Source organism: Choloepus didactylus, chromosome 16, assembly GCF_015220235.1.
Source record: "Choloepus didactylus isolate mChoDid1 chromosome 16, mChoDid1.pri, whole genome shotgun sequence".
Lineage (NCBI taxonomy): Eukaryota > Metazoa > Chordata > Mammalia > Pilosa > Megalonychidae > Choloepus > Choloepus didactylus.
In genome coordinates, this window is record NC_051322.1 from 24,974,136 (window position 1) to 24,988,418 (window position 14,283).

A 14,283-nucleotide genomic window follows, 5' to 3' on the forward strand; every position below is an offset into this window, starting at 1 on the left:
TTGTTTAGCCAATATGTCGACTTAGTTTATGAAATCCTCTCTATAGCTTTCATTCAGCCTTCAGTGTACTCCATTAGGTCATATCATTCGTTTCATGCACGGCAAATCGTCACCAGCAGCAAAATTTAACATTTGGTCCTTTTAGGTATAAAAATGAATCAAATGCCTGACAAGATTTGTTTCTGGTATACATTTCAGAACCCACCCTCCCCCTTTATGGGCATACAACAAATGTTACTAACGGGTACTTTTAGTTTTTAAAATATGGACAACAGTACTCCATGCAGTAAAAGACTTGAGCGATTAATGCTACCCTTATGCCTCTTTTGAGTAGTTTTAGCCATGGGGCTTGGCACTGCCACCATTGTCTTTGTGCCAAAAAATATCCGCAGCGGCTGTCGCATTCTAGTACTAGAGGGTTGTCTCGAAAATTCCGCAGTGAATGCGCTGGGTTTGTTCATCACTGCTATCTCTTTTAAATATTGGAAAAATAGAATCTGTAGCTCTTTCAAAGCTCTGTTGTGCTTGTGGGGATGGCGGGGCTGGGTGATGAAGAATGGGGAAAGGAGGAAAGAAGCTGTCCACGCCAGTCAGTTGGTACAAGTGACAAAAATCCATGCCTAACATAGAGTAAACACAGATATTTAGGAGCTTTTATGTTCATGAGCACAGATAGTTACTTACTGATCCTACCCAAACATGTTATCAACACTCTAGAAAATTTTATTATCTGAAACAAATGTTCCAGTGAATTTTAAGCAGAAAATTAACATCAAGACCAAAGCTAATTTTTAATGGACAGTTTACACAAAAGATTTTTTTTTTTCCTAGAAACCAGGGTGTCATTTAAAAATGGCTGCTTTTCATCATTAAAAAATGATAGGACTAGATATGTTACATTTAGATGGTTCTTGGTTCTTGGGTTTTATCCCCAGTCCCTGATTATCTTGCTCCCAAACAGGGGTTTGGGCTCGGAGGACAGATTTATGGTTGAATTTGGGAACAAAAAGATGTAATAAAGTTAAAGGCTTACACTACCAGAATGAAATGTGTTCGCTCATGATCTCCAGAGCATCTATTTGATGGTAAAAAGTGGATGCTACAGATGAAATCTTTACAAGGAGCATAATCTTAGGGAAAAAAAAAAAAGTGCACCTCCCAGCCTCCTGCGGGCTGCGCTGCCTCTTTGGTACCTCACAGACTTCGACAGAGTCCTGGACGAGTGCCCACTGATGTCATGGAAACACTCAAATTACTGAGAATGATTCATGTCTATGCTGGTCCCTTATCCTCCCCCACACAAACAGGAGTAGATTTTTAACCCTGACAACTTGTAATTTGCAGTGGGTTTATTTTTGTATCTGGATAAATATTTTTTAACAACCAAAATTAAGATGAAGCAGTCTGTATCTGATATGATAGTCAAGAATGCTGGGTCCAGGCAGCCGGGGGCACTTCGGGGACTCTGTGCAGCACGAATTCACTTGCTTCTCCTCTCCTGTCCCGCCTCCGCCTTCCTCTGCCTACCCCCTATTCTTCCCCATCCCACTCTCTCTCTTGTCTTTCTCTCCTTTTTCTCTCTTGCCCATCTTATTCTCTTTCTTTTTAAACTTCTTACTATTTGCACTGATCTGCTAGCTTTAAAATACTAGGAGGAGTGGCCCCAACTTAGGTACCCGAGGTAATAAAACTCCTCTCCAGTTCTATGTGCTGGACTTGAGTTTTGAAATAATACTGGGTGGTGAGATTCTGTAGAGATATCTTCAGTAATTCCTTCTAGAGAATAAAAAAGATGGCCTTTCTTCCTCAGACTGCATTTTACAATTCAATTTTTACAAATTACCAAAAACAGGACACTAGATGTTCAATTTCCTAGGAAGTCAGTGCGAATTCTAATTTCCTACCTACCTATTTACCTACTTACCTATCTACCTATACAGTTGTTAACCGAATATCAGGTCACAGTGAATTATGTGGTCATTGTATTGAAGCTTTTTTGAATACAAGAGCTTAAGGAAGGGTATGTGTCATTTGGTAGCTTACAAAGGTTGAGTCTCTTCTGTTAGTAATATTAATAAAGAGAAGTTAAGGAGCATAAGTGCTTAAATTTGACCTACGCAGAAGAGTAAATATGTCTGAAGAGCCATTTTGCTGCATACACAGGTGAAGGCATCTTTTCTTTCCATATAAAATCCTCACACAATGAAAATTATTCTCTTAGATCTTCCAAGACTGGCAGTCTGTTAAATGATGTCCTGTTTCAGTGGAATTGAAACTGATAGGGCATGGATTTTATGCTTAGCACTGAACACTATACCAGAAATGGGGAGCAGGGGGGTGTTTTTCCAAGTTTGTGATTTATTGCAATCAGCAGAAAAGTTAATATTGGGGGAGAGAGGGTTAATTCTGACTCTTATAGACTTTCAGAGAAAATCACCTTCTATCTTTTATATATAGTGACTTGGATACAAGTGAGCTTTTGACTAGATGTGAGTTTTATTAGAGCTTCATTCTTTGTGTGGTGTGCAGAAGGCACACTCTAATAACATTGCCATTGACCTGAAAGATACTACTTAATGACTACTACTACTTTTAATGTTTCTGTTAAGTTTGAGTTGAGAGGGGAAAACTTTGGGTGTTATATTCTTTAGGAGGGTTACCCATTCAGTTCCCCAAAATACTAGTTTTGAATTTTCCCAAATGGAAAAAAGATTAGTGTCATCCTCAGTGTAACATACAGTGTATCTTAAAGCTGTAATCTCAAAGCAAGAAGTATCCTTCAGTATTGGATGGGGCAGGGTTGGGTTCTGGCATTGGCTCTCTCACTGGTCCTTTTTTAATGACCTGGCATGGACCAGTTTTCTGTAACGACTCTTCATATGTCACTTGCTGAACTCTACTAGTTAGATCTCTTATAATGTGGTTTTGTTCTCTTCCCTGCTCATTATTAAGCCTAAGCATACTTTGAAAAGAAACAAATGAGCAGCTTTATTTTATGCTTAGATGTGGCCAAATAGCATGTGAGGCTCCATACATCTCTATAGAACAGTCTGCAGATAAAAATAGGGTTTTTAGAATTCGAACAAAACATTCACATTCAGTGATCCCTTGTCTTGCTGGGTCTACCGGTGGAAACTGAACTTGGGTTCAGAGTGCACAATTTTTTCAGAAAACCTCTCTTCCAAATGTAAATGCCATCATCGTCTTGATCATGATGGGATTTACTCCTGCGAAAGGGAGTTAGAGAGAGTAAGAGAGAGAGAGACTCGGAATTTTGAATAGTTTCTTTGCTAGATTCACCATCTGGAGATCCTGTGATTGATTAGCTTTGGCCTCACCATTAAGAGTCAATATAATCAATGGGAATTACTATGCTAGGGTCATTACATTGATAATTTGCCTGCTGTGTAAATAAAAATGAAATTGTTTAAATTTTGTGAGAGAGAAAGAAAGTGAAAATAAGGAATGACAATTTGCTTGTTAGAGAAAGTGGAGGCCATTGGAATGACAGTTTTTGGAAGTGTGGAGCAGTTTGGCTAAGAATAGGAATGAAGGCTATTTTTTTCCAGTATATCATAGCCAGAGTGAGGAAGTGTTATTCCCTCTCTTGCTTGCACACATTGCTGGTAGTGTCTACTTTACGTATGTAAACATCATCGGGAAAGAGAATTAGATGTCTGGTACCTGGAGGAGATTTATTTTTAAAGAAAAAAAAAACACAATTTACCCGTTTTTGTTGTTTCTCTTGGCAGGTAAAACAGAAAGGGGCTCATACTCATCTTATGGGAGAGAATCAAACTTACAGGGTTGCCACCAGGTAAGTGAAAATCTCGGTTGTGAAAGGGTTGCAAAAATTAACCTGGTAAATCAGCTTGTTTTGTAAATATGCGTTTTTTGATAGTGACTAAGATGCACTGTCTGCCAATGACTGCCTCTTTTAAAAAGTAATGAAATAACAGAGCTTTGAACTAATAAACGCCTCATCTTGAAATCTGCCTTATCAGAATTAAATTCACTAGCTTGTTTTTATTTTTTAATCCGTCAGCCGATACCAGTGTCACTGTTTGCAAACCAGGGATGTCGGATAAAGTGGTTCTATCAAAGAGTCTATTTGCAATTAAGAACTTAAGAATTTCTTACACTGGAAAAACACTGTGGAGCCATGTGTCAGACCCTGGGTTTGGATGGCTATTGCCCTAAATTATAGTTTTCATAGGGGCTGTATGATGTTGTGTGAAAACAGGGTTGTATTGAGGGATAAAAATGTCTGTGAAAATATGATTTGTTGTCCCTTTTTGTTTCTGAATTGTTTTTGGCTGGAAGTCAAGGCCAGCAGGCTAACAGCAAAGCCGTCTCAAGGGAAGCATGCGTCAGCTAGAAAAATAAGAGTACTTTAATTAAATAATAAAATGCCAGTGTAATACAAAGGTATAGCACGTGTGTGTTTGTGCCTCTGTGCACACCATATTTGCATACTTGTAACTCTCCAGAGAGAGTCCAGTTCTAAAAATACTATCAGTAGCCCAAAGTGTAAGCTTTGTTTCAAGACAATTGAGTTTTTATAGATGTTTTCTTCTTAATTTCAATATGGGTATCAATCATATGTTTAAAATCTTTTTGTTGTTTACGATTTAGGCATTTTTTTTTTTTTAAGAACATTGTTTTCTTACTTTGGAAAACTCTTGACACAATTTAATAACCCTCTTTAATAGTCAGAGCCTTCTACTGTTTTTTATTCATCCAAACAGAATGTACATTCTTTTTGTGCTAGAAAGGGAGTGCTTCCTCTCTTGAACCCTCTAGCCCTCCCAGTTTCTTTAAAGATATGGGGGAAAAAATCTATTTTGAGTTTTTTAAACAACCCATTTAATATATCTTTGAAAAATGTAAGCAAACATTAGTTTTAGTAATTAAAAAGAGCCTGTGGAGGAAGCTTGCTTTACACATCAGTCATAGATGTCGAAAGTGCAATTCTGGTGGGTTTTTTTTTTTTTTCCCTTCCGTATATATTTGCATTTTTAAAGTTTACTCCTTTGGTTGAGCCACCGTTTGAGTCATATTCGGCATCTGAAAGCTTTGTTGAGATGAGGTGAACGGTGCTTGTTTAAGAACCCCGCTGCACAGGCTGCAGAGGGCAGTTCATGGCAGTTTGTTTGGAAAGAATTCTGCAGGAAAGAAATTTACAGCCATTCCAGTGCAACGGAAACATCTTTGGAATGTGAGTGCAAATGTTCTGGGTAGATAGCTTGGGCAACAAGCCTCCTCTCAGTGCTGTGTCTCTGATGGAAAGCTCTCGATTCCTGTAGAAGAGCCTGTTCCTGTGTATCTGGTTTCTGAGGGTCAAGGCAGAGGTCATTAGAGTTTGGGGGAGAAGAAAGTTGACAACATCCTTCCTTTCTGCAGATGGTCATGGAAGTGTCTCTATTTTTGCTGGGCCTCTTTTTTCTGTTCAATGAGAGAATAGGCTTCCTCGCCCCTGTATCCTTTCTTACTAATAGGAATTGGCGTGATTCCTCACCGACACAAAGATTTCCTCTGCTGAGTAAGCGTGAGGCCCCTTAACTTGTGAAAGCATCATCCAGACCGCGTGAGTCTGTCTGTGTATGTGCAGGGAGACAGGCACTCCCTCGTTTGTGGGGAATTCTTCCCTCGGGTGAAACTGAAGTTAATTTTTTTGCAAATACAAGGTGAGATGAGAAGTGGAAAGGGGTGGAGGGTGGAGCAGAGGTGGACTGTCTGTGATGGCTGAATTTCTGGACCTTGGGAGATTCATTTTGAGACATTCATGTCCAGGAAAATTCTGTTGTATATATTTGACTATGGCTGCAAATGCTTTGCTTAAAAAGTCTCATACTAGAGCTGTGGAGTGTGGAGATTCCTTCCTTCTTATTTCTGCTTCATGGTTGTGAGTCTTGCAAGAATCAACTCTGCTTAGTCTATGTTCAACGTGGTCTCAGCAATATCCCTAAGTAGTATGATTACTTATGGATAAATAAAGAGTGAATTTTGGAATTTCCCTGACTGAGGAAAAGGGAGATGAAAATTAAAACTGTGCATATTACGAATTTCTGCTTTCTGTGCGATTTTAGAATAGAATAGACCGTAGAGTGTCTTCCAGGGAATCAGTCAGCTTCTCTTATGCCGTTGTTCTTTGAATCCCTGTCTACAACACCAGCTATGCAAACCCCAAAGAAAGGCAAGTCTGGGTATCTTGGGCTTCAAGTCTAACTAGCAGATCACAGCTGAAATGACTCCCCTCTGTGTGACAAGGTGAGTGACTCTCATGGAGGTGACGCTTTTTTCTCCTCTTTTACTGCATCATAGAGATGCTGGATGGAAAACCTGTGGACTAAGGAGCTCCAAATGCTGCCTTATCATGTTATAACCATGTATCCTGTGGACTTAAAGAGATGAGCAGGGTTTCTTGTGAATGTGCTTATGCCAGTCCCAACAGTCTTTTGTTTGATAGAGAGAAATAACAGCAACAGGTAGTAAAATGCTGTCCTAGAGGAAGAAATTCTTTTTGAGGTGTATGTTTTAAAAATATATCAGGTTAAATGTGTATATATATCTCCATTATATTTTTCATGTGAATTTAATACAGTGATAGACATGAGACTTTTTAAAAAGTGGATATTTTAACAGAAAAACGAAAGCCAGCATCGTCTTTATTTCCAATTGAGTTTTCATTAAAAAAGTATTGGAATAAATAGTATGAAGTCGTCTATGTATATCGATATAAATGATCAGAAATGAACACAGCGGCTTTTAGAAACTTGAAATTGTATAGAAAAAGGAACCAACAGACCAGCAAAAGTAACCAAACGAGCTTTTTTTTTTGGTTGTTACTAAATATGACAAAATTAATTTAAATCAAATTGGGGTACAGAAATCACACCCAGGCTTAACATGTTCTTGCCAAATTGCAACCTCATACTACTTTTACAGGCAGAGAAAATAAGATTTATAATGGAAAGTCTGACGGAAATTAAAAAGGCGGAAATTAAGTTTTTCTCAAGATAGGCCAAACTTAATATGATAGCCAATTATTAATACCAAATAGACATCATTGCAGATGACCGAAGGGGGGGGAAATGTCGTTTTGCTTTTGGCCTCTTTTGCTGCTTTGAATTAAGGTGTTTGGCAAATACAAACTTTTTTATTTTGCCGAGATTACCGTTTTTGAATGAGATGATGTCAACACAATCTCCCAGAAGTTTTCCCTTTAAATGGAATTTCAGCATTGATAATCAGGAATTTTATTTCATTTTATTTTATTCAGAGATGTAGCCTAAGCTAAAGCAGTGGTTTCCAACTCTGGCTTCATATAAACATCTCTTGGACAAGACGTGTGTGTGCATGTGTGTATATGTGTTTAATATACAGAAAGCTAGGCCCTACCTGAGAGTGGTCAAATTAGAATCTCATGAATTGGGGTCTGTGCTTTTCTAACAACTACCCAGGTGATTCTAATGAGCAGTGTAGTTGGAGAATGACTGATCTATGGGAATCTATTCTATTCAAAAGACTTGTATTCAAAACCTGGCATTACTATTGACCTTGAAAAACCTCCTAGATTTCTTGTCTTAATTTGATTGCTAAAAGCACAGAACTGAATAGCATATGCACTTCATTTAAGTCTGTGAAATTTAGTGATATAGTGAAAATCAGTGAGATGCCTTGAAATCTTTATACAAAATTCTGCAAATGAAATGTCCCATCCCGTATCTCATTTTCTCTGGTGAAGTCCAAGATTTTAACCTTATCCAAATTCTTTTTTTTTTTCTCAGCAAGTAATCAAGTAGGACTTTTTCTCAGCAAGTAATCAAGTAGGACTGTTCTGATAAAGTCATTTGATGTTTAGCTCTTTAAACTGATGGGATTTAAGAATTAGGTCTAATCTACGGTACTGTTGGTAAATTCCAGAAACTTTGGAACTGTAGAGGAAACAGGTCATCTCTATATGTAACTTAGTTTGCTCATAAACCTAGTCATTTTTGATTCATTGAAATTAAACATATAGTTGATTCTTAAACTAAATTACACATTTAAGAATTGATTTTTCCTTTATTTTTTATTATACTTACGGAATTACAAATTACTTAATTCTAAAACTTTTGACCCCTTAAATTTTTTCTTATCTAAGGTCTTAGTGGAAAGCATGTATGCAAAAAAGGCACAGAATCCTTTTGTCTCTTCTCATGCAAATGCCTGTTTAGGCCTTGTTTACACAGAAATATATCTTGGTTTTTAATTTGATGTTATGCTATACTGTTGATTCTTAGTGCATCATAAATTCAGTCCAGGTGCGATGCATTCTTCCCTGTCCAGGGCCCTGTTTTATAGAGCCTTGGCACACTGTTCTTTTCCTTCATTGTGCTTTGTAGAATTTGCCGTTTTTTTATGTTTGTTTAATGCTGATTTCTACCAGGATTCTCCAAACTCCCAGAGGGCAGAGGCCGTGTGTGCTTCATCTGGCACAGTGTACCCTGTGCCCAGCAGGGTGAGGACCAGGATGACCTAATTGTGATGACCTAATGCCTATTTCCCCGGCATCCTTTTGGAAAGTGTTTTGAGATAGTAAAATCTGAATAGTAATGTATGAGAAACATAATGAACATCTTCTTCATGCCTGTGGAAACCATATTCTCTCCCAAAGAAAGTCCTTTACACGCCCTTCTTTTTAAAGTGCTGCGCAGGCGCCAGGATGATACAGAGTTCATCGTATAGAGAGCTCCTCACTACTGCTTTTGCAGGACTGAGTCCTGGTTTGGTGCTTCACTGGCCTAGGCCTGTGTTTCCGGAAAGGCACAAATGAGGGAACTCATCGATTTTCTTTATTCCTGGGTGATGTGCTGTTGGAACCAAAAATCGAAATCTAGTCCTGACCATTTTGAATTTGTCAGTGTGGAGAGTAGGACAGAATATTAAAAAGCATGATAGTTTCAGACATCAGCAACTAGGCCCTAAAGCTCTGTGTTGGGGATTGCTTTGAGAATACCCCTCTCTCAGCGGCCATCCAGTGCTCACCAAGGGAGAGAATGCATCCTTTCTTTCACTGCATTTGTGTAGCTCGTCATTTGTTAGGTCCTAAGGAGAAAAACAAAAAGACACCTTGTGCATACCCACCCTTCAATCCCACCAATAACTTTTTGGTATTAATGAGGAGAATCAAGCTCCATTTGCTCCATTTTAAATTTTATTTTTAACTTTTTAATGCATATTTTAAACATTCAGGAAAGTTTAAAAAGTAATAAAATGAAATGCCATATACCTACCTCTTAGGTTAAACAGTTAATATTTGTCATATTTGCTTCATGTGCATATAATGTGTTTGTATATATGCATATTTCAGTGAACCATTTTTAAGAGACAGATATAATAAAATTTCATGCCTAGATGCTTCTGTGATGCATATCCTAAAAAAAAAGAATGTTTGCCTATTTAAATAAAATACTGCTATCACTCCTAAAGAAATTAACGTTTCCTAATCTAATACCCAATCCGTATTCTGATTTTCTGATTGTCTCTGTGAAAATGTCTTCAATGGTTTTCTTTTTTTATCCCCCTCTCTCTTTTTTTCAGGCATTTATACATGACATTTAGTTGTTATGTCTCTTTAATTTATTTTAAACTAGAGAGATTGCTGTACTTCTTTTTACCTTTTTATTGATGCTGACCTTAGAAGAGACCAGGCCAATTGTCTTGTAAAATATCCCCCTTTCTAGAATTGTCTGATTTTTTATTCCTTGTAGTGGTCTTTAATTCATTCTTTGTCACTTGTCTTGTCTTTAAGTTGAAAATTAGGTCTAAAGGCTTGTTCAGATTCAGGTTAATATTTAGCTTGAGTACTTTGTAGATATGCTGAGTGTGTCATACTGCATTCCATCAGGAGGCCTATATCAAGTTGTCCTACTGGTGGAGATGCAAACTCTACTCACTTGGTAAAAGAGAACTCTAGCTCTCTCCATTGTAAAAATACCGTTTCCCTTTGCAAGTAGCAAATTATCTTTGTGGTGATGTATTGTTACTGGGCAAATATCCCTGTTCTCCAGCAACCTCTGCCCTGCTGGTTTTAGCATTCATTGACGAGCCTTACCTGGACCAGTTATTTAATAGAGGATTTCAAACTGGTGATTTGTTGCGCCATCATTTTTTTATGTTCATAGCTGGCGTTCTTCTGTTGAGAAGAAGTGCTTTCTTCCATCGCTTATGTTAGCACCATCAATTTTGGACATCATGCATTTAGAATAATAATAATAATAATAATAATAATAATAATAATAATAATAATCTGTTTTAAATATGTTTCCTTACCTGGGCGATGTTGGAAGTATTAAAGCAGTCTTCAGATTTCTAAAACTATATTGACAGAAAAACACTTATTCTCAGGCTGATGGTCAGACAAGCTTCAGCTACAGAAGAAAGGAGATAATGGTAGGTACATTACCTGGCAAACTAAATATAGTACCAATAGCCTGAAATTTGGAGCCTTGTGATCATCTCAGTGCCCCTAGCTATTAATCTTCCGATAAGCCCTGAAGTTTCTCTAAATTCTCATGTTGCCTCTCTGTTTTAGTAATTACTATTAAACGTCTCGCACAGTTGACCATCAGTGGCTGACCAGCTGACTCTCGTGGATTACTGTGATGTTCTACAGAGTTGCTCTATCCCGGATCAGCTAGACAGTGGAACCAATCCTGGCCCCAGTCCTTTCTCAACGCAGATGTGGCTAATGAGTGGCTGTCTGTAGGAAGCCTAGTGAGCTGATATCAGGTGCCAATATAAACCTCTATGATGAGTATTATTAACTAAGAGGAGGTAAACCAAGTGACCCAAGATCACTCCAAGTAAGTTTCAGAGCTGGTGCTTTTCCAACTTGGTTTCTCTGCTGCCCAAGCCCATGCTGGGGTTCCTAGGCTCAGGGGTCAGTATTAGATACCATTTAGAAAAACACTTCTGGTAGATTCCAGATTCACTGGAGATTCCAGACCTAACATGATACCTGAAACACAGTAGTTTCTCAGTTAATAATTGTTGCATTGGATTAAGCTCCCTGGAAACAGCCAGGAGAGGGGACCAGCCCAAGATAAAATCAGTTCTGTTCAGAGTTGACAGAACTCTGAACGGAGTTGGGAGAGGGAGGCAGAGGGAAGTGTGGGTGAGCTGTTCCGTCTGCCCAGCCTTTTTGTATATAATAATGTATTCTGTAGCATCTTCAGAATCACCATGTATGATTTCATTAATACCAATGAGGATTTCCTGTGTAAAGACTGGTGTAAAATTGGCCAATTCACATTTCAGCAATAGTGTGAATGTTTTCTTAAAAACATATAGATTATATTCTGGCCTTGCTTTTTGTGCAATATGGGTAGAATTTGGATTCATCCAAATCAAATTATTGCTCCTTCAAATACCCAAGAGCTATGTAAGCACACCCTTAGCAGCCTCTTAAATGTGACCCAGTAGTTTTTCTATTAGGGCATTTAATGCACTCACGAACTATATGAAATGACATAAGATGTGTTAGAAGCATAGGTAAGTTTTATATAGCAGTTCAGGACAGCTAGTGCATAAAAAGTCATTGAAACTGCCTTGAGCTGATTTATGAAGCACCAAAGAAATGGACTTCTGGTATCCAAATTGAAATTTCATCAGGATCTTGGGATTAACTTCTCTTCTCTTATGAAAAGCATTAAGGGGTTTTTAATAACCATGAGCAATTAGGGCTACAGTTTTTCATCTTTATAGGTTTGATATGTAAAGAGAAAGGGGAAGATCAATTAATAACTAAACAGAAATAATTAATTTAACACTGAGGTGTACTTGATTAAATTTAATGTTGAAATATGCATGCGTGTTGGGTAGAAATCAGTATAGCACAGCCCCATAGCTTCTTCCTATAAGAAAGGCAACATTCAATTTTAATTTTGCAACATGATATGGCAGAAATATTTATTCCTTTGTGTAAGGTCGTGCTCAATATTATTCCATTATTGAGGAAATGTCTAATCAAATTCTTAAAATGGAAACAAAAAATTAAAATATTGGGAACATTTTAAGACACCCACAAACTCCCGTAACTGGGTGAAAGGATTTACTAGGGGCTTTTTAGAAATAAATACTTCAGACAAGAAGAGATATTTTTGAGGCTGCTGCTGTGCCTTGTATTGCTAACCTGCCTAGATACCAAAAACTCCATTCTTTGAAAAATTGTGTGTTTTGGATGTTTACGTGGATTTGTTTACTCACAGATAAACTAAACTGAGCTTTCTGCAGCATGGACCTTTTATGTTCAGTGTGTTATTTATTATGCAACAGAAGTAGTTTCGCAGTGAGGTTCTAGAAAACAAGCAAGAAAACTTAGCTGCAGTTGCTTCAGTGTTTCTAACACAAGTACTGCCATTTTCACAGTATGGCACTTATTTTAGTGGGATATTTCTTATAGTTAATGAAGGGAGAAGTCAACCTTTGGTAGGGCAGCAGTCTTAAACCTGGGACTTTGCTAGATTTTATTGAGTAGAATATACCGTCACTGTTATATTCTTACGGTTCTTAATAATACCTTCCTATCCCTTACTTCAGTTCCTTCTCCCAGTGAAGATTTTCTATGATTAAAAAAATACATATCAGATACATCCCATTTTTAACCCACCTCAAAGTCACGTGTGTGTGTGTGTGTATTCAATGATAAGAAAACAATTAAGGAAGAAGCACACTGAGGTTTTCAGGCGGTGACCATCCACTGGAGCTCTGGACATGCAGGTCTCTGTACGATGGGATTTGACCGTATTTGTACACAGAATAATCCGAGCCCATTTGTACTGCGATAATGAACAGCAGGGCACTGAATCTTTTCCGTTTTATTGGTATTGTATACAGTAAGTTATTAAATTTCATTCTGTAATACACCTGCAGTTAAATAACAAAACATTGCTGCACTTAAGGAACATGTGTGTGTGGTACAATGCCCACCCCCAGCATTTCAGCCCTCCCCCTCCCAAACAGCTGCTTACGGATTTCAAGATCCATTGTATATATTCCCTTGAGCCCACCTCTAATAATCGAGACACATCTGCCATTGCAGTATTATAGGCATATGTAGTTTTATTGAAAACCATACCTGTAAAAAAATTAAATAACTCCTACCTCAATTAAATTGGCAAGCTACCTTTTGCAAAGATCATATTGCAGACCTCTTGAGACCCAGTGAGTTCATTTTATTCTTGTATTACAAATGACTAAATATGTTATTTTTATTTAGCCAAGTAGCTAGCTTTTCTTATTCTTCGATGATAAGTCACTTTCATCTAATATTACTTTTGTTTTCTTGCTCCCCTTGTCTTTACATATGAAAAAATACCATGCAAGCTATACAAACCAAGAATTGAGAGTCTGGCTATAATATAAACACAGGATAAAGTCAAAGGGGGAGGACCTTAGCATGCAGCTTAACTCTTAATATGATTATTAAGCCAACATAAGGGTTACAAAATGAGGATCAAAATACTTGTTCTTAACTCATCTTGTGCTTAGAGATTTTTATAACCATCTTTGAGATTTGTATGATCATCATAATGACAGAATATGAAATAATATGAAGAGGGAAAGAGTTATTAAGTCATATAAACCATATACAGGTAGATTCCTACTGTATTTAATCCCTTAACTTGACTCTTGCTTTGTATTAAAGATTGGGTCAATAATTGGCATCTATAAAATGGTTTTTATCCAGAAAAAAGAATAATAGTAAATATTCACTGACAAAAATTTTCCTGAGCATGACCTTATTTTTACTGATCCATCACTGCAGTTATATAGGGTATCTATACAGCTCTTCATGGTGAATTAATCATGCCAATATCACCATGATCTAACCAAAAAGAAAAGTTTGTAAATTTGCTTTATATTATCATAGAAAAATCAAAAGACAAGGTACATGTCTTTCATCATAGGAGAAGAAAAAAGATATGCCCTTATGAGAGAATAAGAAGGGTCCTCATTACATGGTTTCTTAGTAATAAAGAATATTTGGTGCTATTTAAACATACTGTGCATGACTATACTGAGAGAGAGCGAGCAAGACGGATCTCTGTCCCAAAATGAGAAAGACACAGAAAGTAGATCCTGTGCAGACAGTCACAGATAAATATTAGGTGATGGTTGTTGTAGAGTGGGTAGAAAACCAAGGAGCTGTATTGGTAACTATTCAGGATTAAAAAGTAGTCACATGTATAAATAATTAGTTTACTTTTGTGATATGAATACTAATTAAAACCAGTG

At 37.4% G+C, this 14,283-nt stretch overlaps 1 protein-coding gene across 21 annotated transcripts in view; it reads left to right on the forward strand.

Moving 5' to 3' along the window:
• TCF4 (transcription factor 4) overlaps nucleotides 1-14,283 on the forward strand; it is a 345,156-nt gene that overhangs the window by 171,637 nt on the left and 159,236 nt on the right. For 20 of the 21 annotated variants that reach the window (XM_037806070.1, XM_037806078.1, XM_037806067.1 and 17 more), the window contains one exon: nucleotides 3,753-3,817. In XM_037806070.1, coding sequence (XP_037661998.1) covers nucleotides 3,753-3,817 — 65 coding nt within the window. Of the gene's footprint in view, nucleotides 1-3,752; nucleotides 3,818-5,066; nucleotides 5,219-14,283 lie in introns of those variants that run through there. The other variant, XM_037806083.1, reaches the window with a different exon arrangement.